At 56.1% G+C, this 27,829-nt stretch overlaps 2 protein-coding genes across 2 annotated transcripts; one reads left to right on the forward strand and one right to left on the reverse strand.

Annotated features, from left to right (window-relative positions):
* The first annotated feature begins 5,222 nt into the window (after positions 1-5,222).
* KDF1 (keratinocyte differentiation factor 1) lies at positions 5,223-13,856 on the forward strand. The gene is made up of 5 exons (XM_083809901.1): positions 5,223-5,335; positions 6,539-6,705; positions 8,644-9,757; positions 10,677-10,751; positions 11,450-13,856. Exons 3-5 carry the CDS (start codon positions 8,662-8,664, stop codon positions 11,530-11,532), a joined length of 1,254 nt encoding a protein of 417 aa, XP_083666027.1. The 5' UTR covers positions 5,223-5,335; positions 6,539-6,705; positions 8,644-8,661; the 3' UTR covers positions 11,533-13,856.
* Positions 13,857-18,146: 4,290 nt separating this feature from the next.
* On the reverse strand, positions 18,147-27,765 carry NUDC (nuclear distribution C, dynein complex regulator). Its single transcript, XM_083810491.1, has 9 exons — positions 27,577-27,765; positions 26,357-26,434; positions 23,730-23,933; positions 23,373-23,456; positions 22,920-23,033; positions 22,275-22,469; positions 21,556-21,639; positions 21,109-21,227; positions 18,147-19,277 (listed from the first exon to the last, which is right to left on the reverse strand). The coding sequence occupies exons 1-9, from the start codon at positions 27,670-27,672 to the stop codon at positions 19,226-19,228; spliced, it is 1,026 nt and encodes a 341-aa protein (XP_083666617.1). The 5' UTR covers positions 27,673-27,765; the 3' UTR covers positions 18,147-19,225.
* Between the last annotated feature and the right edge of the window lie 64 nt (positions 27,766-27,829).

Below are 27,829 nucleotides of genomic sequence, written 5' to 3' on the forward strand. Positions count from 1 at the left end.
GGCAGGGTGACATTGGGGTGCCTGCAGGACGCCTGCTCGGAGCTGGAGGCACAGGGAAAGGAGGCTTCAAGCAGTGTCGGCCCGGTCAGAGCAGTCCCAAACATCCAGTGGCCGGCTGAGCCCGGTGGGAGGCAAATGGGGTCGGTGCCACGGCAAGGAGCAGTCCTCCTCTGCTCTCTGCCCCTGCAGAGATGCAGTCCGAAGCTGAAATCGCCAGCTGGAGGTGGTGGAGGTGGTGGATGTGGGGCAGCCCCCAGCCCTCTTGATCGTCCCGAGGCTTGCGTGGAGCACGCTCAGGCTAAAAACCGGCACCCGAGCTGTGGTGCGAGGCTGGGTCCCCCCCATTGTCCTGCCGGACACCTCCAGGGCATCTGTGGGGAAGGCACCCTGCCCCGCAGCGGCTGCTCTGAACCTGCTGCCTTTGAGGGCTGCCGGCAGCAGATCCCCCTTTGTTGCCCCCAGAGCCAGTAAGATCCTCCAGGGACCCGAGACCCTGCAGGGTCCCCCAACACCATAGGGGCTCCCAGACCCTGCTGGGGCCCCCAACCTCACTGATCCACACACACACACACACCTACCCTGCACACCCAAGGACCCCAGACCCTGCAGGGTCCCTCAAGCACTCCAAACCCCATAGGGTCCCCCAGGGACCCCCACCACCCATTTTCCTCAGGGCATCCCAAAGTCCCCAGACCCTGCTGGGTCCCCTGGAGCACCGCAATCCCACCAGATCCCCTAAAGGCCCCATAGGGTCTTCCCCCATCACACTCAGGCCACCCTCGCGGAACCCAGACCCTGCTGGGTTCCCCCATCCCATAGATTTCCCTCAAGACCCCTGCAGGTTCCCCCCACCTCACAGACCTCCCCCATCCCCTACAGGTCCCCCCCCACCCCTTAAGGCTTCCTCCATCCCCTGCAGGTTACCCCTACCCCCCTAAACCCTCCAACACCCCAAATCCTCCATCGTCCCCACCCCCCAGAACCCCGACTCCCCAAGATCCCCCCCCAGCCTCCCTCAATACCCCTGCAGGTCCACCCCACCCCGTAAGACTCCCCCCACCCTCCTAAACCCTCCAACACCCCAAATCCTCCATCCTCCCCCCACCCACCCCCCCAGAACCCCAACCCCCAAGACCCCCCCCCAACCTCCCTCAAGACCCCTACAGCTTCCCCCCACCCCCTTTAAGTTCCCCCTAAACCCTCCGGCACCCCAAATCCTCCATCCTCCCCCCACCCACACCCCCAGAACCCCAACCCCCAAGACCCCCCCCCAACCTCCCTCAACACCCCTACAGCTCCCCCCCACCCCGTAAGACACCCCCCACCCCCTTTAAGTTCCCCCTAAACCCTCCGGCACCCCAAATCCTCCATCCTCCCCCAGACCCCCAAGATCCCCCCACCCTCCCCCAAGCCCCCCTTTGGGCACCCCCTTCCCCACCCAACCCCCCCCCCCTTTACCCCCCACCCCCTTTAGAGCCCCCCCACCCCTTTTATCTCCCCCAACCCCCCCCACCCCTTTATGCGGGGCTGCGGGGGGCTGCGGGCAGGCGGCAGGCGGCGGAGCGGCGGCTGCGGGGGGCCGCCCAGGGCACGCAGCTGCGGAGCGCCCGGGCGGCGGCGAGCAGCGGGGCCGAGCGGAGGCGAGAGCGGCGCCGGAGCCCCTTCTGCAACCTCTGCCCTTGGGCTGCCAAAGCCAGCTGGGCTTGAGCGACCCCGGCCCCCAAACGGCCCAGGGTCTCGGCCCTGGCGGCCAGGCGCAGCTCGGCGTGGCGCAGGGCGCAGTGCACCTGCAGCACCCGGCCCTCCAGCTCCGCCGCCGCCCTCCGGCGCCCCTCGGCCGCCACCAAGCGCCGCCGAGCCGCCGCCAGCTCCCCCGAGCCGCCGCCGCTCGGGGCCGGTGGGGCCGGTGGCGGTGCCGGGGAGGACGCTGCGGTGCGCGGGGAGTTGGGGCTGAGCTCCCGGTGCCGCTCGGCCGCCGGTGCTGGGGGTGGCGGTGCCGGGGGTGCCGGGGCCGGGGCCGGTGCCGGTTCCGCCGCTGGTGTCGCCATGGGAAGGGGAAGGGGTGCGGAGCGGTGCGGGGCGGTGCTGAGCGGATATAGAGCCCGGGGGCGGCGCCCGCACGGCGCGGCTCGGCCCCGGTGGGGGCGGCACCGGGATGGGGATGGGATGGGGATGGGGATGGGGATGGGGATGGGATGGGGATGGGGATATAGGATGAGGATTGGGATGGGATTGGGATGGGGATGGGGGAGGGGTGGAGATGGGGGCGGGGTGGAGATGGGGAAGGGGTGGAGATGGGGATGGGATGGGGCGGGGATCGGATGGGGATGGGGATGGGATTGGGATGGGACTGGGATGGGGTAGGGATGGGGATGGGATGGGGATATAGGATGAGGATTGGGATTGGGATGGGGTGGGGATGGGATGGGAATGGGATTGGGATGGGGATGGGGAAGGGGTGGAGGTTGGGATGGGATGGGGCAGGGATCGGATGGGGATGGGGATGGGGATGGGATTGGGATGGGACTGGGATGGGGTAGGGATGGGGTTATAGGATGAGGATTGGGATGGGGTAGGGATGAGGTGGGGTTGGGATGGGAATGGGATTGGGATGGGGATGGGGAAGGGGTGGAGGTGGGGATGGGATGGGGCAGGGGTCAGATGGGGATGGGGATGGGATTGGGATGGGACTGGGATGGGGTAGGGATGGGGTTATAGGATGAGGATTGGGATGGGGTAGGAATGGGATTGGGATGGGGATGGGGATGGGGAAGGGGTGGAGATGGGGAAGGGATGGAGATGGGGATGGGATGGGGCGGGGATCAGATGGGGATGGGGATTGGGAAGGGATGGGGACAGGGTGGGGATGGGATTGGGATGGGGATGGGGATGGGATTGGGACGGGGATGGGGTAGGGATGGGGGAGGATGGGATTGGGATGGGGAAGGGGTGGAGATAGGGTGGGGATGGAATGGGGATGGGGTGGGATGGGGATGGGGTCGGGGATGGGGTGGGGTGAGATAGGATGGGGATGGGGTGGGATGGGACGTGATGGCACGGCACGGCACGGCATGGGGGGGCAGCAGGGGCAGCTCTAGAGTGGTACTGGCACAGCGGGGGCGGCCCTGGAATGTAACGGTGCGGTACCGGCATGGTGGGAGCAGCACCGGGACGCTGGGAAAGGTTGGGCTGGTGTTAATGGGAAAAGCTGGGTGAGTTCCTGGGGGTTACTGGGAAGGGCTGGCTGGGATGCTGGGAGGTTACTGGGAAGGGTTGGGGGCAGGCTGGGCTGGGCCGGGCTCCTGGGTTCAGGTCTGCAGCCCCCCGACAAGCTTAAAAAGCCCCCAGCTGCCCGGGGATGCTGGTGCCCAAGCACCGGCCTGGGAGCGAGCAGGGGGCAGCCCCCGCACCAACAAAATCATGCAGATGGGAAGGTCCAAATAAAGGTCCAAGAGGTGAAAAACAGAAAATCCTTCGTTGGTTTTTGCTCTGCTCGGGTGGAACCCCCAAGGCACCCCCAAGGTTCCTGGCTCTGCCTTGCAGCAACTTCCCTGGTTCCCCCAAGTGAATCCTCAGAGTTTCTGGGGCTGGAGGGACCTCCGGAGACAGTGGGACCATCAGGCACCTGCTTGTAAAATAATTGCTTGAGTGTTTGGTTTTTTTTCCCTATCTAGAGGCTCATATAAGCAAATAATGGGAAAAAAAATAGGGGCAAGGACATTTCCTGGGGTGAATTGTTCCCAAGTCCCAGATCCCCTCTGGATGCTGGAGCCCTGTGACAGCTCGTGCAGTCACTCCCGATCGCTCTGCAGGATTTCTCCCTGGTGTCCCAGTTACCAGGGCACCGGGGGACTGGAGGAAGGCAGGTGCTGCGGTGCCGCCATCTCACATTTCATCCACAGGTTAAGGGCAGGAACCTGGATTTGGGGTTTGGGGACTAAGCACCAGGCCCCTGCTCATCCCCGTGGTGCTGGGGAAGGGGGGCACTGGTGGGGGCTGGGGGCCATGTTCGAGGCACCAGACGGAGGAGCTGAGGCATTGCCAAGCAGTGCATCCAGCTGTACAGAAACGAAACCCCAGCCTGGGAAACGACACTGTCTGGAATTAAGCACAGTGTTCGTGTGCCAGGGGCTTAAATAAATAAACACGGTCTTCATGCCCTTTAGAGAAGGAATGAGCTTCTTGGCACTCGCATCGTCCTTTGAATTGATTTTTCTCCATCTTTCCCTCGGAGCCCGCCTGGTGCATCTCAGCCGAGCTCTGCCTGCAGCGTTTCTGCTCCCCTCTTCCTCTCCGGGGAAGGATTCGACCCCAGGAACGTGAGTCACCAGCACTTCAGCCACCGAGCAGCGGCAAAGGACAAGCTGGCACCCGGGCAGTGCCCCGCATCCCCATGCCACCCCCACACCAAGGCGGGTTCAGGCATAAAGGACCCTCCTGCTGGGAAAAGCAGGACGGACGATGCTGTTTGCTGAGCTTACGGGGTGAAATAACCCCCATGGAGGGTGCGGGTCCTTGGGGCAGGGCTTGGGGGCTGATGTGGGTCCCTGCAGTGCTCCAGGCCCTTCACCAGCTTCGTAGCCCTTCCCTGGACACACTCCAGGGCCTCAATGTCCTTTTAGTGGGGGGGAGGAGGAACGGCTTTAAACTCGAAGAGGGCGGATTTAGATCAGAGGTGAGGAGGAAATTCTCCCCTCAGAGGTTGGTGAGGCCCTGGGGGTGTACGGGACCAGGCTGGAGGGGACTCTGAGCAGCCTGACCTAGTGGGTGGCATCTTATGTACGGCAGGGGTTGGAACTGGGTGGGCTTCGGGGTCTCCGGGTGGGCTTTGGGGTCCCTGGGTGGGCTTTGGGGTCCCTGGGTGGGCTTTGGGGTCCCTTCCAACCCAAACCTCTGTGACCCTGTGACCTCGGTGGCCATCGACATGGACTCCCCCCAGTGTATCCCTGCCTCCCTTGCCCCGCAGGACCCAGAACGGGACACAAGCACGCTGTCTGCGCCCTGGGATCGCGTGGAAGAGGGATCCCGTGTGCGTGTGGAGGATCCCTGGGATCCCACGGGGCGGACACGGGGGGGGGGGGGGGGGGGTCGGAGGCCGAAGGGGGGTGGCTCAGGGGCAGCTTCGCGAGCCGCGCTCTCGTGGCCCTCGCGGCGCCCCGTCGGGCCGGGTCACGTGGGCGCACCTGGCCCAGGTGAGGCGGGGCCGGCGCCGCTCCCTGGCTCGCAGGTAACCGGGGCCGGGCCGGGCCCCGCCGCTGCCCCCCGGCTCCGCCGCACCGCGCCGGGCCCAGCACCCAGCGGGGGAGGCGCTGCCCCGCCCCGCAGCCGCCCCGGGGTCCGTCCCGAGCCCTGCGCCCCCCCGACAGGCTGAGCCCCCCCCACCCCCACCGGCACGGCTCGGCCCCGTTCCGCCCCGTTCCGCCCCGCCGGGCCCGGGGCTGGCCGCTGGGAGCTGCCTGCGGCTCTCACGGGGCTTTCCCGTGGGGCTGGAAGGCGGTGGGGGCGGCCCCGTGGGTCCCCGGTCCTGCCCCGTGGGTCCCCGGTCCTGCCCCGTGGGTCCCCGGTCCTGCCCCGGGGGTCTCCGGTCCTGCTCCGGTCCGTCCCCGGTGGGTCCCGGGGCTCCCTGGTCCTGCCCCGGTGGGCCCTGGTCCTGCCCCTGTCCGTCCCCGGGGGTCCCCAGTCCTGCCCCGGGGGTCTCCGGTTCGTCCCTGGTCTCCCCCCGGTGAGCCCCGGTCCGTCCCCGGTGACCCCCGGTCCTGCCCCTGGGGTCCCCGGTCCGCCCCGTCGGGCCCCGATCCTGCCCCGGGGGTCTCCTGTCTCCCCCCCCGGTGGGCCCCGTCCGTCCCCGGTGGGCTCTGGGTTCTCCCCGGGGGTCTCCGGTTACCGGGACCGGGCGGGCCGTGCCCAGCCCCTCAGAGCCTGCCGGCCGCCCTCCGGGGGCTCTTTAACCCCAGCCCGGTGGGGAACCGGCCGGGCCCCGCGGGTGTCCCGGTGGGCAGAGGAGCGGCCCCTCGGGGCGCTGCGGCACCGCTCGGCCCCGCCGGGTTCCTTCTCCGGGAGCCCCGCTCCGGCCCCGTGTCCTGGAGCACGGGGTGGGGTCCACTGGGGGGGTGCAGGGGCCCGGTGCGAGGCGGTTCCTTGGGTTCGGTCGGGGCCTGAGAGGGGAGGCTGGACGTGGGGGCACGGCGTGGCTGTGTTATTCCGAGCCAGGGTCTCCATCCGGAGGCTGAGCCGGTGCTCCGCGGGGCAGCTTTCAGCTGCTGGCTGGGAGAGCTACAAGGTGTTGCCGCTTCCATAGACCTCAGAGAAGCTCTATCTATGCCTAAATCCTGAGTTTAGCATCCATAGATCCAAGAGAAGCTCTGTCTATGCCCAAATCCTGAATTTAGCTCTTCTGGCCCGTTTTGAAATGACTGCTTTGACTTCCCTAGTTTCTGGAAACAGGGCACTGTGGTTATTGGCAAACCAGCGTGGCTTTATCGAGCGTACTCGCAACCTAATTTTGCTTTTTTTTTTTTTTTTTTTTAAACTTTCGAAGGAAATCCTGTCCTCTGAACAATGAAGATCTTAGACCCTGGCTAACTCTTAGACGCGCAAACTGCTTGCGGTTCCCACCTCGCTCTTCTGGTACTGAAGTTCTTTGGAAGGATCTTCCCGACTCGGATAGGTGCCTGCGTGAGAGCAGAGAGAGCTCCCGGCGATCCCGTGAGTATCAGCCTGGCGGTGGATTTTAGCCCAGGTGCGTGTTTGGGGCTGTGTTGAGCCGCGTGTTGCGGTCCCTGTGCCAGAGGAACCTGCTGTATCAATGGGCTGTGTTCAGTACGTGCCCGCTGGGATGCTTTCAGACGGGTGTTCTGGTGGTCTTTTTCTGCAGAGCTGAGATAGTTTTCCTAGGCTAAAGGTGCTGTGAAACTTCAGGATGTTATATTTCATTCCATAAATGCTGGCGGTTGTTCACGGGCAGCGCATGTGTTAGATGCGTTAACAAGGCCTCCCTATTGAGAGAAACATCCCCCGAAGTGTTTCTGTTATTAGATCAGCTCAAATATTTTTTTGTTTGCTTTTAAATTTTGGACATCGTTACAAAAATGGTGAAACTGAGGAAAAAAATAAAACTGTTCTGAAGTGAGAGCAATGAAAACCCTCCGCTGGTGCCGAGTCTGGCGAGCTCTGCCCGTTTGACGCCAAGATTGGAGCATCTGGGGCTTTTAGGTTTAGCATATCACCCAGGAATGTGCAAAAGGAGCTCCTGGGACATGCGCTACTTACAAATTCTTGTAATCTAATGGAGCCAAAAGGTTCCTGGAAAGCAGTGGTGTGATATAACTGCCTGGGGAGCGTTTTCAGTCTGCATCTGGTGCTTGGTGGGGGCAGCGTTGCAGCCGCAGTGTCACGCTGCCTGCAAAGCACGCTCTGACAAGGTAGGACAGATTTACTTATTCATGCTTGAGGTGCCCTATAGAAAGTACGGAGCAGAGCAGCAGGCGCAGTCCAAAACCACTTACGCTATGTCTGGGCTCTCGCTGTTTATTAATTAGCCTAATTAGTATTGAAAAGGATCTCTTGGGGGTGAAAGCGGTGCTAGCCAAGAAGCTTAGGAACCGTGGACAATTTAGGGGCCCGTCACAGGCTGGGATAAAAGCAACAGCAATAAAAGTAGAGAGCGGCAGCCTTGACCTGACTTCCTTTGCCGTCGCTGAGCTTTCTTTGTAACGGGGAGATTTCGTGTGCCAGACTCTGCCTGTGGGATCTGTGCAGTGTGACAACAGGAGCCTGTAAAAAACACTTTGTGCCCAGGCCTGGGGTAGCTGTGGTGGAACGGTGGCAAGGAGAACAACAGCTCGCTCGCTCTAGGATTCCTGCAGCAGGGCTCTGTAAAAGTTTTGCTCCCGTGAGGCGTGATTTCAGGCGGACTCGTTGACAAGATCTTTAATCCAGATGAAGGCAGCAGTTTTCCTAGCGAAGCCTTTGACGTAACACGGCCGTGACTGGCAAAACTCAGCGGTGTTAGTAACGCCGTCATTGCTAAATCCTCCAAATTTGATGCCATTCGAATAACCTAGAGTCTGAATTGGCAGCTTGCGTAATGATTGATTACCTGTCATCTCCTCCTGGGCATGGTGTGTTTTGAAACGGGTAAGTGCTGTCAGAGCCCAGCTTAGTCCCAAAGAATGCAAGGCAAAGGGGAAGTTGGTTAAAAGGAGATACTTTCCCTTTGGAGCCTGTCAGTCAGCTCCACCTACGGCTGTGTTGCTCGGTTATCGCCTGGAAGCAGCATCTCTGGAGCCTGCCTTCTTCCGCTGCCTTAGGAAAACCTCTGCTGAAGGCTGTGGGGATTTTGATGCCTTAAAAGGGGCCCCTCTAAAACACCTCCTTCCCGATTCGGGCACCTGCTGAAAGGAAGCAGCAAAGCTGTAGGAGTCGGGGAGCTCTGAAACACAGGGCGGTTTCCTTGTCTGTGCAACAAATAAGAACCGAGCGAGTTCTAATGGGAAACGTTCCTGTAAATAACTGAGATGCTGGATTTGAGCTCAGGCGTCACGGAGTTTGAACATTAGGCCCTTCTCTGTTGACCAGGAGCTCGCTAAGGTGAGGCTGGGGGCAGACACGCTTTGTTTGACCCGAAGCCTTCTTGTTCTTCAGGTGCCTGAGCGGTGAGCCATGCTGGGCCGGAAAGCAGGACTCCCCCCCGACCTGAACAGCCACCGCCAGGTGAACCAGTCCTACCAGGAGGCCGTGCCCCTGAGGACCAGAGCATCCAAGGAAGCCGATGTCAGCCTGGAGGTGTTCAGTGGCTCTACGCCTGAAATCAAGCAGGGCCGCACCAGAGCCCAGCAGATGCGGGACAGGAAAGGTCGCAAAGCCGACCTCAAAGACTCTAACGGGAGAGAGGCAGAAACGATTACCTTTATCTCTGGTACAGCAGAGGCTCCCCCGAACCAGAGCTTTTGCTGTTCCTCTCTGTCTCAGGCCTGGAACACGTACAAGGCTGTTTTCTGTTGTATAGTGACCTGTGGGGGCTGCTTTCAGGACTGCAGTGTCTGTATCCCCTACCCGGGACCCGCTGAGACCTCCACTGATGATGGGAAGAATGGAGATTATAACGGGCGACTGCCAAACAGCCCCGCCAACGTCTCTCCCACCGAGAAGAACGGGAACCAGATCAAAAAGTCCCACATGGGCAGCAGTTTCAGTTACCCGGATGTCAAACTGAAGGGCATTCCTGTCTATCAGAACAGGAGCCCCAGCCACCACCTGGAATCCGATTCGTACTTCAAGGAGCTGCTGCCAGAGAAGCCCTTCAGGAACAGCATAGAAAAGCCGCCGCTTCCTAGCAGCCACCGGAGTTCAGAGGAGTATTATTCCTTCCACGAGTCCGACCTGGACATCAGCGAGCTGAACGGCTCCATGTCCAGCAGGGAGATCGACGTCCTGATCTTCAAGAAGCTGACGGAGCTCTTCAGCGTCCACCAGATCGACGAGCTGGCCAAGTGCACGTCAGACACTGTCTTCCTGGAGAAGACCAACAAGATCTCGGACCTCATCAATAGCATAACTCAGGACTACAACCTGGACGAGCAGGATGCTGAGTGCAGGCTGGTCCGAGGCATCATACGCATCAGCACCCGGAAAAGCAGGGTCCGGCCCCATATTTCTGTCCCAGCCAGCCAGAGCCACGAGGAGAAGTCCAGCAGAGGCAACGCGCCGGACAGCGGTAACGAAACCATGCTAGAGTCCACGGTCATCAGCCAAGACGGTACGTGCAGGTTCCTTGGCATTACAGCTTCGTTACAGCAGGGTAATTTAATCGAAGCCGTGGAGATGTGGCAGTGGAGTAGGGTTGAGAACTGGTGCCTGTCTTCAGGCTGGGCTTCTCTTCCCGGATGTGTGAAAGGAGATCTTTACGAGACCTCTGCTTCTCGCCAGTCATTGCGATGTAGCTTTCTTGGTAGTGTCTGTCACTGCTAGGAAAGCTTGCGCTGAGCAATGCAGCACTTATTCTGCTGCTCCTGCAATGATTCTGGCTTTCCTCTGAACCTCTCAGCTAGGCAGAAGGACTGTGAGTCAAACGTAACTGGTATGACCTGACAAGCTGGCTTATTGCAGAGGATGTCCAGTTACCGTGCTGGCTCTCTTCCCCGTGTTCCAGCAACGTTCTTGCTAATTCCGCTCTCAGACCACTGTGACAGCGGGCTGTGTTGGAGCTGAGCCCTCCTCTGCACGGGGGGGTGAGGAGGAAGCAGTAAATAGCCCTGCAAGGAGGAGGGGAGGGCTGTGGCCGTGGTGTAAGTGCCTCGTGGCTATTCCAAGGATATTCTCCTTGTCTGCAGCAGCAGCCTGAATTGACTGACCTCTAGAACAGGAGAGCCTGTTGTAGAAAGACCTTGACAAGCTGAGTACGGGGAGCCAGGAGACACCCAGAAGTAATGGAGGAAACCAGTTGGCTGCCGTGCTTCCTCACTTAGCAGTCAGGCTGCTGTTACTTCCTGGTGGTTATGGACTATAAAGCTCAGATTACCGAGACAAAGGTGGAAGCAATCTGGGGAATAAGATGCTGCCTCTCCTGTTACCTGCGGGTGGTGCCCTCTGAAGGAGAGCCCCGGCGTTCCCTGACAGGTAGCTTGGCTCTTGAGTCACCGTTTCCTGTCTCAGGCCCTCTTGTTTTTTCGTTCCAGACCTGGCGGTGCAAATTTCGGAGGAAACGCCGGCAGATGTGATCGCCAGGAACATGAGGCGGCACAGCAGTGCAGGTAACGTGCCTGGCCGGGGGTCTCAGCTGCAGAGGCCTCGCTGTGGGAGGGGATTTAGGAGGAGTGAGGGGAGCGCCCTGAGCTTTTCCTGTTAGGTGTGCCTTCGGTTTTCACTGCCTGCAAAGGCTGAGCTGGCATCTGCCTCTTGGGTTACCGTAAGGTGTGTCATTTTCGGGAGCTTTGGGAGCGAAGGGGGCTCAGAAGGCTGGGGTCTGCCCGGGTTCTGGGTCCTCCTAGAGGGAAGGACACCCCCGTGTGGGGTGCTCTCTGCCTGTGCACAGCGCCTGCCCCGAGAGCTGCCAGTCTGCGAGTACCCTGACAAAGTCTGGGGCTGTATCTGGGGTGTGCCCAGCGAAGGTCACAGTTGGGTTACACGGGAACAAAGAGAACTGTGCAAAAGGGGAGTGGGGCAGAATGACTGGCTGTCCCCTGAGCTCTGATCCTCACGGCATGCATGCTCCACTCCAAAGAGCCGCCCAGGGCTAAAAGACAAGTTTTCTCCTGCATAATAACAGATCTCTCCTCGAAGATGGCCACAATACGGGCAGGGTTGATCCCTGCCTGTGGGCTTTGTGTGGCTTTCTCCTCCCTCATGATACACAAAGCCTTTTGTGGCAGCTGCTTGCCTAACTGCCAGGCACTTGGCTGCTACAGTTCACCTGGTCTAATGTCACCATCTCTTCTCTTTCCTCTCCAAGGCTCTCCAACAAGCAGAGATTCCTCTTTCCAAGACACAGAGACTGACTCATCTGGAGCACCTCTGCTTCAGGTGTATTGTTAAGGAAAAGGACCCGAGCAGCAGGCAGGCATTGCGAGGCTTTGCTGCCATCAGCTTTCTCCTCTTTCAATACGGAGCATGCTATGTCACTTTTTTCCCCCCCCAGTCTACCCTTATCCTTCTGTTGAGGCCAAACTACTTCTGCTGTCTTGAGTTTCACTGGATTTTTATTTTTTTTGGACGATATAGAACATCAAGGAAGTGAACTGTGGAGCTAATGAACTTGGGAGGTGGAATGTGTGCCCAGGGAGGAGAAGATGGACAAGGAAGTATTGGATGACTTATGCCTCTGTGATTTTATTTCCTATCTTCACGTTTAGCTTCAACAAGCCCAGTGGCCCAGGTCTTTCCCTGCTTTGAGAATTTGCTGTACAGTTCTTGCTTTCTGGCGTTGCTTAAGTTAACCTGGGGAGGGAATAATCAGATGGTGTCTCTGTGATTGTGACGGTGCTGAGGCGAAAGCCAAGCATCTGCTCTCTAGGGACCCAGATCTCCGTGCCAAGGGGCTGGGCTGGTGGTCCCAGGAGTTTAAGTCCTCTATCCGTGGTGTTGCAGTGGCCAGATAACGCCTTCTTCCTCCTGACACCTTCCTGGTGACACCTCAGTGGTGTCATCTCCTGCTGCCTTGTAAGGAGAAGGTTCAGGTAACGTGGTTCATTTAATCTTTGGCCTCCTGGCATGTCTCCCAAGATAGTCAGTGCCAGCTGGAGGGTGGCGAGATGCCTGGACTGCTACCCCGCTCGTCTCCCAGTTGCTGCCAATCTGATGTGAACTACCAGCACGAGGTATTCTGGTTGTGCACGTGGTGACCTGTGGCTTGCATGCCAGTCAGCTCTTCTCACTCATCTGCCAAGCCCTCTGCATTTCCCCATCCCGCTTGGTGTCATTTGGTGCTGACTGCTGGGGCAAGCCTTGAACTTGGGCTATGGCAGGTGAGTGAGAGAATCGGTTCATTTGAAGGTTTTTGTGATTAAGAATCGGGCTGTTTGACTATTCTGCCAGAAACTCCCTTAAAAGTGGCTTGCTTTGAAAGGAAAGCCTTCCTTGGAGAGCATCTCCGAAGGGTCTGCGAGGAGCTGCTTGGTCCTGCCTTCCCCTGGGGGCACTCGGAGCCTTCTCCTTCCCTTTGCTCCTCTTTAAGAGCCAGTAACGAGCATGAGATGCGGCATTGCCACCCTGAGGGCACGAAGCCAGGTGACCTTGAGGGCTGCAGCACTGCGGCAGGAGGAAGCTGTATCTTTCTGTTGCTGCCACTTGGTTATCGTAAAGTAAACATGAGAAGCCATGGGACTTGGTTATACGTTCGGGTGTCCTTGGGCATGACTAGAAAATGCTTAGTTGAATTTACCGGTAATGGAATAAACACACCCGCTGTTTTTTTGGGGAGGGGAAACCAAAATAGGTCCTGTGCTTTGGTGTGGACCATGTTTTTGTGCCTTAATTGAACTGAAATGTGCCTTAATTGAACTGAAATGTGCCTTGAGTTCATAGCCTGTGATTACTCTTCAAAAGGCTGGGTCTGGGTACGGGGGTGGTGGGGGGAGAGGATTATGTTCCTTACGTAAGCAGTCAAGCTTATTTAACTGGCCAAAGCCCTTTGAAATGTACAGTTTAAGTCCCTGTTAGAGCCTGTTTTTGTAAACTGCTCGCGTTTCTGAGCATGCTTTCATAAATCATGGACGTTACTGAGACCACACCTTGAGCCACTGACTGGAGAGATTTTGACAATAAAGGGGAGAGACTGAGACTTTGGTTTGGCTTCCCCTCCCTGCTTTGTTTTTAAAGCTGGCCATTTGTGAAAAACCCTGTTTATGCAAGAAGAGACGCGAGGCGAGGACAGCCCGGGACTCCCAGATGAGCTGTGTTTGGTGACCTTCCTCGAATGCTGCATGTACCGACGGACCCGCTGGGCTTCCTGCCTCCGAACGGAGTTGTACATACATATTGGGACAAGTTTACTTAGACCTGTGCGCTGAGGCGTCAGCACGGGTCACACTGACACACAGCTCTGCGGTGGAGCTTTGGAGACGAGGGGGTGAGAATGGACTTGCAAAGAGCTACCAATGCCTACTACAGATGCAGTGGCCCATTTTTTTGTTCAGTCTGTGTACCACGAGCGAATGTGTATGGATCAAACTTGCAAAACACACACAAACCAAAAAAAAAACCTCAAGTGGAATACTGTCAATCCCGTGGTCCCTGGAGCTGGTGCACCTGTGGTGTCTAGCGGGATTCTTTTGCATTCCTCACCCTTAAAATCCGATTCGGTCTTTTTTTTTTTTTTTATAAAGCAGAAGGTGTGCTCTTTACCCGGGCTCTGTCTCTTACGTTCTGCTCACGTTGCACCGGTGCTGGGGGAGCATCCCTCTGCGGGGGGAGCCGGGGCCAGGCGGGTGGTTTGTGCAGGGGAGGCTGGTCTCTGCCCTCCCAGCAGCACGAGCACGAAGGGGATTTTGTACAGCTGAGAGCACTCACAGTGCTTGGGGGGATTGTTCCCGGGACTCAATGCAGAGCGGGTGTGTAGGACATGGGAAAGCCAGATGCAAATAAGGGATGCTCTGGGGAAGTGCCTGTTTGCATGTAGGGAAGCTCAACGGGTGATGTTCGGAAAGCTGAGCCTGGGGGGGAGAATTTCCAACCTGTTCCTGGGGCGTAGAAACCTCGTGCTAGAAGGTGCCGTGACTGCCGGCTCCGTCCCACTTCTGTTCAACGAGGACTGCAGTTCAGCCTGACCACCAGGCACCGTTCACTGCAGGGATGGTTCCTGGAAGGATTTTAAACCCATAACCAGGTAAATGCTGCCTTTTCGCAGCTGGAAAGGGTCTGCCAGAGAGGATGCTTTGGTGCCTGCAGCCCTCGGAGCAGCCTGTCGGGGCCCCAGGGGAGTGGAGCAAAGGCTGCCTGCAGCAGCCTGCTGGCCAGCCCCTGGCACTGAGCTGGGACGTGGCTGTGTCACTGCTGTCTCTGCTGTCCCCACCGGCTCCTAAGCTGCCCTGCTAGTTCCTCCTGCGAGCCTGGGCCACGTTATTCTGTCCTCTGTCCTTCCTACCTGAATTCCTGCAGTGCTCTTCCTGGAGGAGGTTGGTCTTCCCTCCGAGGGAGTTTGACCAGGTGGGGTGGCGCAGAGCGGCTGTTACCGGTGCACGGTACTGCTCCTGCTTCCCTTGGGTCTCCTGAACGCCCAGGGGGGCTGTTCGGATGCTTCGGGTTGTGTGCGCACAGCGTGGGAGCTCGTCCCCTGCCCCAAACTAGCTGGCTTGTTCAACACAGCTGCTGCGAGATCATTGCTGTTTCTGGAAATACTTGAAATCTTTGCCTTTAGAACTATGATCTCGTAGTTGCTCTCTCTCTGCTGTCTTGTTTTTGTCTTGTGTTTTGTACCTCTCCTGGCTTTGAGTGTTGGTTTGCTGCATTGACCAGGCATCGATCATGGCTTGCTTTGCTCGCAGCTGCCCGGGGAATGAATGCAATCTGGTTGGCTGCTGAAGGTCGTTTGCCACTGACCAAGCTGCCTCAGCTGCTGCTGGAGTGGTTTTTGCTCTGAGCATTAGCACTGAGTGTTTTGCTGGGTGATCTGACGTGGTTGCCAAAGAGATCTCAGAAATACGAGAGCCCTTTACCAAGCTAAATGCACAGAAACGTGTTTTTGTTTTTTGTTTTTTGGTTTTTTTTTTGCCTGGGTGCTTCCTTTAGGGAGCGTGACTCAGCACCCTCCTTTTCCTGGAGACTTCGGTTTTGCTGGGCTCGGTTTTGTCAGGAGCCTCTCCCCGAGACCACGCAGCGCACGTGTCCTCACCGTGCGAAGCGGCGCTCCCTGCTGCGGCGAGGACCAGTGCCTCCAGTAGCACCCAGTGCCACGCAGTCCCCGACACCCCACTGCCAGCGGCTTCCTCAGCTCGGGGTTGAGGAAGCTCGGTGGCTCTGATCGGAACGGCTGCACGTGTTAGGGAAACCTCCCCGTCCACACCTCGAGCTACTGAAGGATTTATTTCAGGGCAGCTTACGGGGTAGAAAGCAGATTAATTTTACCCAAAGTTTTACAGCCCAGTCCTTAGCAGTGACAGAGGAGTGGTGGCTTCTCTTCAAAGTAAGCAAAGCGAAACTGATGTAAATACCTCGTGCCTGTTTCCCTCCTTGGGGTTCTGCCTTCTCAGTGCTCCTTCCAAAGCCGTCCTGCAGCCTGTGCTGTTTCCTGAGTGATCTGAGCTGCGATTGCCATTAATCAAGGCCAAGCCAAGAGCTGATGCTAGACAAAAGACCAGGAGACACTTTGAACACATGGGAAGCCCTGCAGAGAGCCCGCACGCCTTCAAGGTTTTGTTTTTAGAAGATGGGAGAAGGAAGAGTTGGCGCTACAGCCCCAAAACCAGCAGCGAGGCAGCTGCAGCCAGGCGCAGCACTGGAGCGTGCTGGCAGCCGCTGCTCCAAGGGGTGGCAGCACCGGAACAGCTTCTCCGGGAGCTGTGACACGGGTGTGACAGGCGAAGGGACCTTCAGCTCTTGCCACCCTCGAGCGCAGCCAGAGCTCGGGCAGGGAGGCGTTTGCGGAGAATCAATACAAGGAAATATTTGTTGGGTTTGGTCCCCGGTGTCCTATGTGGGAGGCACTTTCCCTGCATGGGTCACGAGCACGAGGCTGCGGTCTGGGCTCTCCGCTAGCTCAGACCGAGGGATTTGCAATCTTGGAGCCGCTTTTGCAGCCGCCCGGCCCAGAGCTGTCCTGCCCTGGCACGGTTTGCTCCAGAGGAAACCGCCTCTCGGGGCCCAAAGGGTGCTTTGGATTCAGCTCGGCCCAGAGAAAGTCGGAGGCAGCCGGGTGGTTTGCAGAGGACAAGGCCAGCAGGAGAAACACCTTCTGTTCCGCTGGCTGGCAGGGTTGAAGTCCAGGCGTAGCGCTCGGATCAACCGCAGTTCACAAACACAGCTCAGGGCATTCACCCGCCGCCAGTGCAGAGCTGCAGCTCTGGCCCAGTTCTCCCAGAACTGTTTGCCTTTCCTCTTTACGTGCCTGAAAGGAAGGCAAATGACGTCGCTTTTTCCCAAAAAAAAAATCCCCTCGCAGCTTCCTCCAGGGTTCCTGCTACTGCCTTTTCTTGGTCTTAACTCTGTTTTTTGCCTTCCCGCTCCCCAGCCTGCCTCCTGCCAGTGACACCAAGCAGCGTACGACTTGTGCCAGCCCGAACTGGAAAACTCAGGAGTTTCAGTCTTGGTTGCACCGACCGCTGCCCTGGGCTCACACGGGCACAGACCGAAGGGCTGAGGACAGGAGCAGCCGCGGAGATTTTGGTTTTTTGGTAACAGCGTTGTTAAAAAAAAAAAAAAACAAAACTCACGGGAGCGCTGCACTTAGGCCAAGCAGCCCCCCCCACTGACAGCCACCCGCCGAGCCCCCGGTCCGGCTGCCTGCCGCCCCTTTGGGATGAGCTTGGGGTTTCTGGTGCGTGTTACAGGGCTGAGGTGGTGCCGGGGAAGTCACCGAGGTTGGGCTCGGGGTGGTGCCGTGCACCGTGCCGGTTTACGACCGGTCCCTGGTGCCTGCCCGTGCTTGCTCTGCAGGAGGGGCTGGTGGCCAGCCCCTTCTGCGGCTCACCGGGAAGCGGCGCGGCGTCGAGCCGTGCTCTGACACACCACCGGGAACTGAGGGAAGCTCGTTGTACCCCCAGAACCGCAGCTCGTTTCCACACACCCCCAGCCCAACTGCTCCACACACCGTGGTTCAGAGCAGGTACGTTCACACCAGGGCTGAGAGCCTCTGAAGCCAGCGCGCTGTCTGGTTTCTCCACAACAACGCAAGACCCTCTGCTGTTTTTCAGTCGAGTCCAGGAAGGCAAAGGTGTGCGAGGTAACCCCAAGACTGACAGGCAGTGGGACCCCGAGCGCAGCTGCCCCATCCCGGCAGGTAGTGGGGAGGGCAGGCCAGACACAGGTGCCCTGACCCGAGTCCTCGCTTGCCCACGAGGTCGCTGCTCGGCTGGGTGGGTGCTGGTTTTTGACCCTGAGGGCCTGTAAAAGTGGAAGACGGAACGCAAACAACGTCCTCCTGTTCGAAAAATAAATCCAAATAAGCCAGGTGCAACGCCAGGCTGAACTTTGCCCAAGCACGTTTTTCAGCCGTTTGTGCCCACTCCCTCTGGTAGGAGGTGGAAACGTCTCAGGGCAGCAGAAGCAAGAACCCCGGCAGCAGGATTTTGGGGTAGCCTGTGAAGGACTCACGGGAGCCATGGCTTTTGTGCCACTTTCCTCATATGGTTGTCATAAAGCAGACCTCGGGCAAGGGTGGCTTCCTCAGCCCAGTCACACGCTGCTACGTGGAGCCTGGAGCCACGAGCCTTGGTCACAGCCAGGAGTTTAAGCTGGGCACGGAGATTTTCAGTGCTCCTGAGCAAGGCCCACAGCTCCTGCTGCCTCTCCTTAGCTGGGGAGCAAATGTTACGAGCGGGGAACCCGAGAGGGATTCACAAACAGCCACAGAGCACAAGCCCCAGCCCCTGTCAGGCAGCCAACCGCCCCAGGGGCACCCTCGTCTGCAGGCGCTGCCCCCTCCCAGCTCGCACCCAAGCCTGCACGGGCTGCTTGGAGCCCTCCTGGGGAAGAAATCACACGTTCTGCCTGAAAAATATGCCACTTTTTTTGTCTTTATGTTGCACCGCAGTTTTAACAAAGATACAAACATGCAGAGTAACGCCACTTGCCAGCAGGAGCTCAGAAGAGAACGCAGCAATGCCTGTCAGCGGTCGGCAGGGAGAGAGGCGCTTGGAAAAGGGCCGGGAGATGCACTGCCAGTAAGAACAGCACCCCAAAGACCCCCCCACGCCCTCTCCCTGCCCGCACCCACAGATTTCCTAGCCTTCCTTTCCCCCAGGGCAGCAGGTCATCCTCTCCAGCTGGGACGGGAGCCCTCCCTTGAGCCCCACGGGGTCCAGACTGTTCCACCTCTGGCAAGAACAGAAGCAGCAGCAAGGGTGGAAGACACCAAGTGCAGCTCAGCCCCGAAACCCCCTGCTCAGATGTGATTTACCCTTGAGCCCATTACAGGTGAGGAGAAGGGAACCATTTTTTTTTTTTTACCCTTTCTCCATTCAGTTTCCAGACAGCAGCACGATGCCCTCTGCTCCCTGAAAATGATGGGTTATGGCAATGAGGAGGAGCTGCAATGGCTGATTTTTATGCTGCTGTTTTCCTTTCCCAAGGCCCAGGGAGGCAGAACAGGAATTATTTCAAAAAATAAACCGGCCCTTGTTTTCACAAGAGAGCAAGAATGCCAGAAGGGGGAGGGAGTAAAAACTCAGGAGAACCTGCTGCCAGAACTGATATGGCAAAGCGTGGATTACTAACGCTGAAGAGCCAGGAGATTAAGCTAAGCAATACATTAAGGGTATGTCCCAAAGCCTCTCGAGTCTGGCTCTTGTAGCCCTAATGCTCTTTTTGCTCTAGCCCCTCCTTCTCCGCTAACTGCTGTTTGGGAAGTGTCGCAGATGGCTCTGACTGGAACTGCTGCAGGCTGGTTCTGTGGCCTTGTGTTCTGCTTGACACGGGACAACTGAGGATGACTTCACGGAGCTGCCTCCCCAGCAAGCTCAGGTGGGGATGCTGGAAGTGCTTACTTGCCCAAGGTAAGGGATCCCTACTTATCCGGCAACACAAATCCTGCCCCGTTCGACGGGCTGACTGAGGGAGGGGAGGAAAAGAGGAGGACTCAGTTGAATTTAGCCTTTGAAAAGTCCATTTCTGGATGCTGTTCCATGAACCTGCAAGGAAAACAAAGGTAAGAGCTTGGTCAGTCAGCAGGAGCCGCAGAACAGCTCCCCTCAGGGACACACAGTGCCTGAGAACTCAGCACCCCCTCAATCCCATTTCAAGTCGCTCGTGCAGCCTCCTCCTGTTCCGCTTTTCAGGTTCGAGGCAGCCTTCTCCCAAGGTTTAAGGCCTCCCTACTTCCTGTGCTATCAAGTCTGCTTCCTCCTCACACCCTCCACAGCAGGGACTGTTTTACCGAGCTTCCCGGGCCGCAATCTCCAAACTACAAACGCTTTTCCCTTAGGTCAGTGGTATCAGCGATCCTACCAGCCGCCAAGGTCAGCAAGCCCAGACACATGGCAGTTATTAATTATCAGACACACACCCTTTAACTGTTACCTCCCGGACAGACACGTAGCAGCTATGGCCCTGATTGTGGGGCAGAGGGGAGATTATAAGGGTAGATTATGATTTAAGCTTAAACGTGTTCACATTACGCATTACTGGAGACACCGGGAATGTCTCCAGTGCTGCGACAGTGAAATCTAACGAAGCACACGACCGGAGAAATCTGTTCTCAGACTAGGTGCAACCCGATTACAAATGCCCTGCAACCCCAGCAGATAGGACTATTTGGACACAGGTTGCCACATCAGGAAGTTCTGAGAACAAAACGCTGTGCCTGCGGGCGCTCGGCAGCGAGGTATTAGCACACGCAGAAGCTCCCACCTTCCTCCTCTGCCCTGCAGTTCACCACGGGGTACAACGCGTAACCGTGTGGGGGGTGCAGACACAAAGCACAGTAAGGGCAGGCCCCCTTTCTTCTTCCACGCTCTCATCTCGTGTTTTCCCCTGAAATGCTACCGCAGCACTTCCACCTCCGCGGAAATCTGTGCTGCGGGAGTCGCGTCCTTGTTTAGCAGCCAGGAGGGCTTCGCTGGCAGAGATTAGCGCCCACCTGGGTGTCACTGAGTCCACTTTGGCCTGAACAAAGTCTAAACTTCCCATCCGCTCCCTACCAGCCAATCTGCACCCAAGCCAAATTTGCGGAGAGCCGAACGAGTGACCTTGCCGACGAGGTATCCTGTACGTGCACTTTCCAGGGAGGCAAGGACTGCCTGCCGTGCTATCGGCTCCACAGGCACTGAGGACGTCTGGTCTCTGCTCCAGAAGTCTCATCCTGCCCTAAACTCAGTGCACTGATCAGAGCGAAGCTTCTGCCAGCACAGATAAGCCAAGGAAGGAAAGGAGTCAGGTGCAGAAGGCCAGGCCTGCTACACTAATCCTCCTTCCAACCCTGAGATAAGATGGGGATTTGCACTTGCTGAGGAAGCTGCCTGATCCAGAACTGCCTCCACGCCTTCCTACGCGGCCTTGGGAGCCCTGGGGGTAATTTCCCCGCCGAGGTGCGTTTATGCCAAACAGGGCAATAAAGACATAAAAGGGTTACGGGCCTGGAGACAGCTGTCTGGTGGCAGGTGTGTAGAGCGGGGAGATTATCTGTGCTACTGAGCAGGAGATTAGAAAACAATCAAGACCATGTTAAAGTTCAGTAGAGATGGCACCTCCATGCCCAAACATGCTTTCTGGACTTGAAATCAGCAGATTAAGACAATGCCAGAGCTAGGCTGTTCCTAGAATTTCCCATTACACTTTCTGCATTCACCGACTTTTATAGACACCGGTGGGTAGCCAGTGACCGTCTAACTGCTGACATGAACTCAGGTAGGACTGAATGCCAACCCATTTTCTGCTCGGTTTCACTGCTACGTATTTGTGAAGGGAGAAGAGGAGAAGGGGTATGGGAAAGCGAGTACCCACGAATTAATCAGTTCTACGCACTTTTTCAAAATGTCTTGCTTCTTCTGTTCGTCAGATGTGGGGAGGCCCATGGATTTCTGTCGTTGATCGTACATCATTTTCTCCACCATGCTGCGAGTCTCGCTGTCCAGGTCTGACAACTGAAACCAAGGACTTCTATCAACACTGAAATAACCTTCCTGAGCCCCCCCACACACACAGCCTGCTTGCAGAGAACGTGACTACACTGACGTTACATGGTGCTGTGCACACAGGCTTCAGAAACACTTATACAGACACTAATCTATAAACTCAGCTCCATTCACTTGCAGTTCTGGGAGCGTTTATATTCTAAGATAGCACCATATGCATCAGTACTCCCAGTACTGTTTTTTTCTGCTAGCAGAACAAAGATGTAGCAGTTGAACGTGAGCTCAGCGCGAGCACATTTATGAGAAGGCTCCATTCAGGAAAAGAGGGAGTTCTTACTTTTGAGTTCTCTGGATTAATTTTCTTGGTGTTGATTTCTGGGTCCGTGGAGACTAGTTTGTTCCACCATTCCATCTTGTTGATCTGAAGGAAAGAAGAGGCAAAAATTATTTATTTTTCCTGGACTTGTTCTTGGAATTTTATGTCTCAGTCACAGGAAAAAAAACGCTGGAATCAAACTTTGACGGTTTTCTAAATGCCAGTAAAATCTGAAGGTGGATAAAGGGCATTACTTTCCTTTCTAACCACTTTACCTAGCCTGAATTTCCGTAACTGGCAAATCTTGAGAGCAAGTTACATGTCACGTTTGGCACAACAAAAGAGGATTAAAAAAAACACACCTGGAGAGGCCCAGAAGGGACAAGAGCAGCAATAAGTTCTGTCCCTGGATTTTTCATGTCGCTAACAGATGTGAAAGAATAGCGCTATTCCACTAAGGCGTAACTTTAAAATTACTGATTTCCTTCCAGCTTTTCCTGAACTGCTTAGCAATCAATTGGGCATACTGGATTAGCATGAAGTTAGGCTGAAAATAGAGGCAACCTGAAATACCCTGCTTCCAGTAGTAGCACTGACATTGTGCAACGGACAAGCATGATTCTTCTGTTTCAGCTCACAAAGCCCAGGGCTTTCATTGGTTTCGTGACTCTCATTTCACTAAGTTATTTCACATAACACTAAGAACAAGTCCCAGTTCTCCCCAATCTGTTCTGCTTTACCTTTTCCAGGTGTACGGTGACTGTTTTACCATCTTCAATCAGCCAGGAGCTCTCCTCCACCTTCACTTCATTGAAAAGGTCTCCATCGATAACGGGCGAGTGGCCCTTCAGGCCGACTTTGAGGTGCCGTCTCTGGATATCAACCACCACGTCCTTCCCCTTCAGCCGGAAGCTCACCTTGAAAGGGATGGCCAGCTGGACCAGACAGAGGTCAGATGTGAGGAGCAGAGCAATGGAGTCTCTCCTTGCCCTCTCGTGCTGCTGTTTTAAGGCTTTTTGCCTTGCTTTCACCAGAGTAAGACAGTACTCAATGATTTTCCCTAGGGTACTGAGCAAGCAGGCATAGGATGAAAGGATACGTGTGTAAATTTGGCAACAGGATGGCCAATATATCTCAGTGGAAGGGAAGCAGATTTTAATGTCTTAACTGTGTACACCAAGGTTTGTCAGAGTTAAGTACAGCTTTTGGGAATGGTATTTAGTTACCAAGCTCTCCTCCAGCTATTGAAATGCTGCCATTAAGTAAAATTAGCAGCCTTCCGTGAGCAAACGAGATACAGGGCAGCAGGTCCACTATCCTTACTAGCACTTGCTCTTATTTCCTGGCTAAGATTCCTCAGGCCCTGGATATAAGGCAATACTTACATCCAGCTCTGAAAGAGTCTGTGTCCATCTGTAATTTGGAAGGTCAGCTCCATTGCCAGAGTTGGGTTTAAGTTTTCCTTTATCCTTCTCATCTTCCTCTTCTTCATCTGTTTCCTAAACAACCAATTTAGAGCATAAAAAAAGGTTTTTCGAGTCTTCATGCATCTTTCACTTGTGTCAACAATTCTAGGTTTTTGTAAGAATTTCAGCTGCACATATTCAATATTCACATAACTTTAACCCACAATGAAAAGGTGTCTCTATTAAGACACAGTAACAAGGGGTCAAAAGAGGTGTTGAAGTCGTTGGAAATTGTGTTATGACACAACTTTTTTCAGTGCATATTCCCAAAGAAAGCCAGGCTGGACATCCCGTAACACTCACAAGAGTTCTGATGGTTAACCAGAAACATGTTTCTCCCAGTCTAACATAAAGTCCCTAGGTGAGCTTTACCTGCTTGTTAGAATCTGAAGATTCACCTTCATCTTCCGAGGATTTCACTGGGACGCTGTTAACCTCTTTCTGTGCTTCTTTTTTCTGTTTAAAAAGAGAATGAACACGCTCAGATAGCACTGATACTTTGTGCCACTTGCTGATCTGACACTAGGTGGCCTCAGCCTCTTCATCTGGAGCTTAAAGAACCAGAGACAGAGCTACAGGGGGAATTTTCAGCCCTTCGAACAGGATCCCCATCTGGGGATCCAGACACGGCCTTTTACATCGCTCACCACTACCTGAACTACGTGCCAGCAGACAGAGGAGACAGCCCAGGCCTGGACGGCACCCACACGTGCCAAACGCTGCTCTCACCTGGTCGATTTCCAGCTGCAGCCTTTCTGCTTCCTCGTCCGTAAGTTCCTTAATCCTCGGCTCGTTCGCTTCCTGCTTTGCTTCTTTAGCGAGTTTCGCAGCTCGCTCTGCCTTTTCTCGCCGTTCCGCCTCTTGACGAGCCTTTTTCTCCTTCCGCTCCTTCTGAGCTAGTTTGTTGTGATGGTTGAAGGTGTCTGTGATCAGCTGAAAGACAGGAACACATAACAAAAGGTTTAAGAAAAAAAAAACACTTTTTCAAACCCAAATGACTATCTACTAAGGCTCTGAGAACACGTTAGCCATACTGATGTGACTTCCCCTCATTTTCACTCTAGTTGTTTGACTGAAAATCTAGAGGGGGGAAAGCTTGAAGTATTTAAATGCAGCCCTTCCTAGCCCTTTCTTATATAGGGAGTGTATTTCAATGGAGATAACAAAAAAAAAATAAAGATTCTCCATTTGTTTAGTCATTTGTGCTCTTCCAGCAGAACAAGCAGCTGCCTAACCCAGCCATTTGACCACTCTCCGTACACCTACGAGAGCTGGAAGAACAGTGACACTAGACCTAGTTTTTGCACCTACTTTTGACCTTTCCCACAACCACGCTTTCCCCAGGCACTAGATGGAGGTTCCTCTCTTATTAGTATCTGTATTACGAAACCTTTTCAATGAAGAAGCTCTAAAGCTCCTGGAAAGGTTGCTACTACTGCAACAGCAAAGGGCAGCAAGCAGAAACCAATAGGCATTGCAGTTGAATATCAGTGTTGTGATTTAGAGGAGAAAAAAAATGAAAAGCTTATCGTTTTACCGAGGGTCAAGTTCCTCCAAAAATCTTTGCTCCAAACCTAACTACAACTGCTCTTGTTGTTGTGACTGAAAAGCAAAATCCCAAGGTCTCTGATGCAAAAGGCTGTACTGCTCAGGGGGAAAGCTGAGTACACAGGCAGTAAGCCAGAGCAATTGCCTCGTGGTCGATAATGCCAGGGAACGCTGTGCAAAGCAGCACGTATGAGAGCTGCCGTCTGCTCCAGAAAACAATGCAGAGACGATCTGAGAAATGAAATCAGAGTGGAGTTTTCAGACGGGTTTCATGTACTCATTTATGTATACCCCAGAAATTCCACAAGGAATCGGCACCTTTCCAGAGCAGCTCAAAGCACCCAGGCCTCGTGTACTTCTGTAACCGACCGCCAACTATTTCTGCTTTGTTTTTAAAGGGCAAAGTGAGATTTATTTACGCAACCCGAGCCCAGCGTTTCCTAGGACGCAGAATTCAAGACGTGCATCTCCCAGCTCCTGTTCCTAACAAGCCAGGGAGCGAGGCTATTTGCACAGCCCGAGCCTGCCAGTGCGCGCACTGCGTTTCTCTCAACTGCCATCGCGTCCCCTCGCTCTACGCAAGGGCTGCATAAAAGACAATGCCTTCCCACCCTCTCCTCTTTCTCTTTGATGCCAAAGGACCAGCAGGATTGGGGAAACAGCTTCTGCAAATTGTGCTGTTACTGTGGTGTCACAGACCCCTTGTGCTGAGCACCTCCTCAGGAGACCATAAAGCATTTTGACAGGTATCGCAGTAGCCAGGACCTCCAAAAGCACCAGCCAGTGCTTATCTCCAAGCTGCTGCTCAGTTTCAGTCCCAGGGAGCAGAGTCCTCACGAACTTGGGAGATTTCTCTCCAGTCTAAGGAAAACGGCAGGAGACTTCACCTCATTCTTCCTCTGAATCCATCCCCTTTCCCTTACCTGCCTCATTTAACCACTCCGGGGACTAGACAGCGCACGTAACTCCCTGTGTTAGCAATTAACACCTTCCGTAACACGCTCACCATGGCAGCAGTGCCTGCTTTGCTCACAGGGAGTTCCACTAGACCAGAAAGCCAAGACAAGTCTTAGACAAGACAAGCACTCCGGATTTTGTCCCCGATTCCGTACTGCCTGGGATCTAGAAGTACCAGACCCTCCCACATCAGCTCCCCTGCAAGCTCTGCTGTAACCACCCGCAGCCTCAAAGCCAGGCGGGCAGCCGAGGAGCACCGCGGCCTCCAGCCGAGCATTGCAAAGCAGCTCACGTGCTAAGCCAGAGGGGAACAGCCACCACGCAGGTGAGTACAACCAAGAAACCTTCAGAGAGCCTGCCTAACTCCTGCTGGAACACTCCGCCTGCCAGCGAGGCAGCCCAGAGCCCCGGGCTCGCTCAGTCCAGACAGGTACGCGGCCCAGAGACAAAGGTGCAGCCGCATGTGCAGAGACGTGGACTTTGGGCTTTCTCTGAGGTGAACAAACAAGGTAACCTGGGGTTATCGCTTCTGCAGTGTCTGTCACCGTTAAGTCAGTGTGTCTGGCAGATTTGCTTTCCAAACAAGCCTTTGGCCAGAGCGTGGCAAAAAAAAAAAGGAAAAAAAAAAGCCCTGCACCAACGGTATCGCTTGAACAAGCAATCATGCCTCACCTCACATCGGGGCAGCTCATTATTGCTTTGTTTTGTGGTGTGTTTCATCAGCAGCACAGCCCGCTCGTCCCCCAGTGCATTAAAGGGCTTTGGGGCCTTCAGAAAGGGAAGTCTTAGCATGGCATAGACACGGCACATAAATAAGACAAAAAAAGCGTGGATTTTTTTTTTTTTTTTACCTTCTCTGCTACACCATCTTCTCCACCAGTGAAGAAATCCGTTTTACGCCTCAGGAAACTAAAGAACGTGTTCACAAGCTGGTAGAGAGGGAACAGAGAAAGGGGGGAAGAGAAGGGGTGAAGAGAGAAAAAAACAGCAGTGAGACCAGATCGCTCCAAGGTACCTTGTGTCTCTAGAGTAGCCTTTATTGTGCCCTTCCCATCTGTGTCTGCATCAGCACCGTACTGAAACCCTGTGACTGTTTCCCAGAGAAAACAGCCAAGGGCTTTTATGGAGATCCAGCTCCTGGATCCCATTTTTCAGAGGCATGTGTGTGTTTCATGTTAAGAGAGGGCAACCAGTTTATTCTCAGGTCACCTTGGGGACGCACCTACTTTGCCATCCCAAACTGTCACTCAGATCTCTCTGATGCAGAAACTTTGGCAATGCATACGTACTTTTAGATACACACACACGAATGTATACAGATGCTCACGTATTCTGTACGCCTATGCCCTCAAAGCCTGCAAGCCGCCCCCAAGCTGCGTCCCGTTTATTTACAAAAGTTTAAACTTTTTTATTTCTGACTGTCTTGCTGCCTGCCAGATGCTGCTGGTGAACTGGCAGTTATGAACTGCCACCCCAAAATACCTCCACTGAAATGGGTTTGACTCTCAGTGGGTTTGATTTCCACCCCCACCCCCCCAGGAGTTATGTCTCGTCAGTATTTCAACCTGAAGCCCCACGGCGGCAGGAGGAGCTGTGTTTAACACCATTTCCCCACGTGTGGGTGCAGGGGTTGTTCCCACACACCCCTCCCTGCGGACCAGCTCCCCACGAGGAGCCACCGCCTGGAGGAGCGGGAGGCCCGCGCAGCGCCCCACGAGGAGGGGAGGAGCCGCAGCCGCGTTTAACGGCACCTGGCGGCGGCCACAACCCGCTGGGGGCTCGAGGGACCGCAAAACTGGGCCAGGGCGGCTCCATCCTCCCGTGCCTCTCCCCCTCCGCAGCCGCAGCAGCCCCGGGCCCCACGCGTGGCGCTGCCGAGGCCGAGAGCCCCCGGCGCGGGGAGGCCGCACACGGGGGCCCCTCGCTCCGTGGCGGCGGGGGAGGGAACCCAGGGGGGCTGCGTGGGGCTGCGTGGGGCCCCCCGGGGCCTCGTCCGAGGGTCGCCGCCTGCCCCTCCCCCGTTACCCCCGGAGGAGCTCGGCGAAGCCTCCGCCGGGCCCGGCGGCGCTACCTCGCGCACGCCGCCCTGGTGCTGCTGGGCCATGGCCAGGAGCATGCCGTCGAAGCGATCCTCCTGCTCCGCCGCCTCCTCCGCGCTCAGCCCCATCCTGATCCTGACCCTGACCCCGCCGCTGCTGCCGCCGCCGCCTCGGCCCCCTCACGCCGCCGCTTGCCGGAACCGGAAGGTGAGGGAGCGGAAGCTCGAGCGGCGCTCGCCTCTCCCTTCCGCCAATCGCAGCGCGCGGCCCAGCTGCTCCCTTCGC

This window comes from Anser anser (assembly GCF_964211835.1).
Source record: "Anser anser genome assembly, chromosome: 24".
Classification (NCBI taxonomy): domain Eukaryota; kingdom Metazoa; phylum Chordata; class Aves; order Anseriformes; family Anatidae; genus Anser; species Anser anser.

Coding starts and splice junctions, on each gene's coding strand:
- KDF1 (XM_083809901.1), top strand. CDS start 8,662: ATGCTGGGCCGGAAAGCAGGACTCCCCCCCGACCTGAACAGCCACCGC. Junction 9,758..10,676: donor CACGGTCATCAGCCAAGACG/GTACGTGCAGGT, acceptor TTTTCGTTCCAG/ACCTGGCGGTGCAAATTTCG. Junction 10,752..11,449: donor GAGGCGGCACAGCAGTGCAG/GTAACGTGCCTG, acceptor TTCCTCTCCAAG/GCTCTCCAACAAGCAGAGAT.
- NUDC (XM_083810491.1), bottom strand. CDS start 27,672: ATGGGGCTGAGCGCGGAGGAGGCGGCGGAGCAGGAGGATCGCTTCGAC. Junction 23,457..23,729: donor TGCAGCTGGAAATCGACCAG/GTGAGAGCAGCG, acceptor CTTTTTAAACAG/AAAAAAGAAGCACAGAAAGA. Junction 22,470..22,919: donor AGACTCTTTCAGAGCTGGAT/GTAAGTATTGCC, acceptor TGTCTGGTCCAG/CTGGCCATCCCTTTCAAGGT.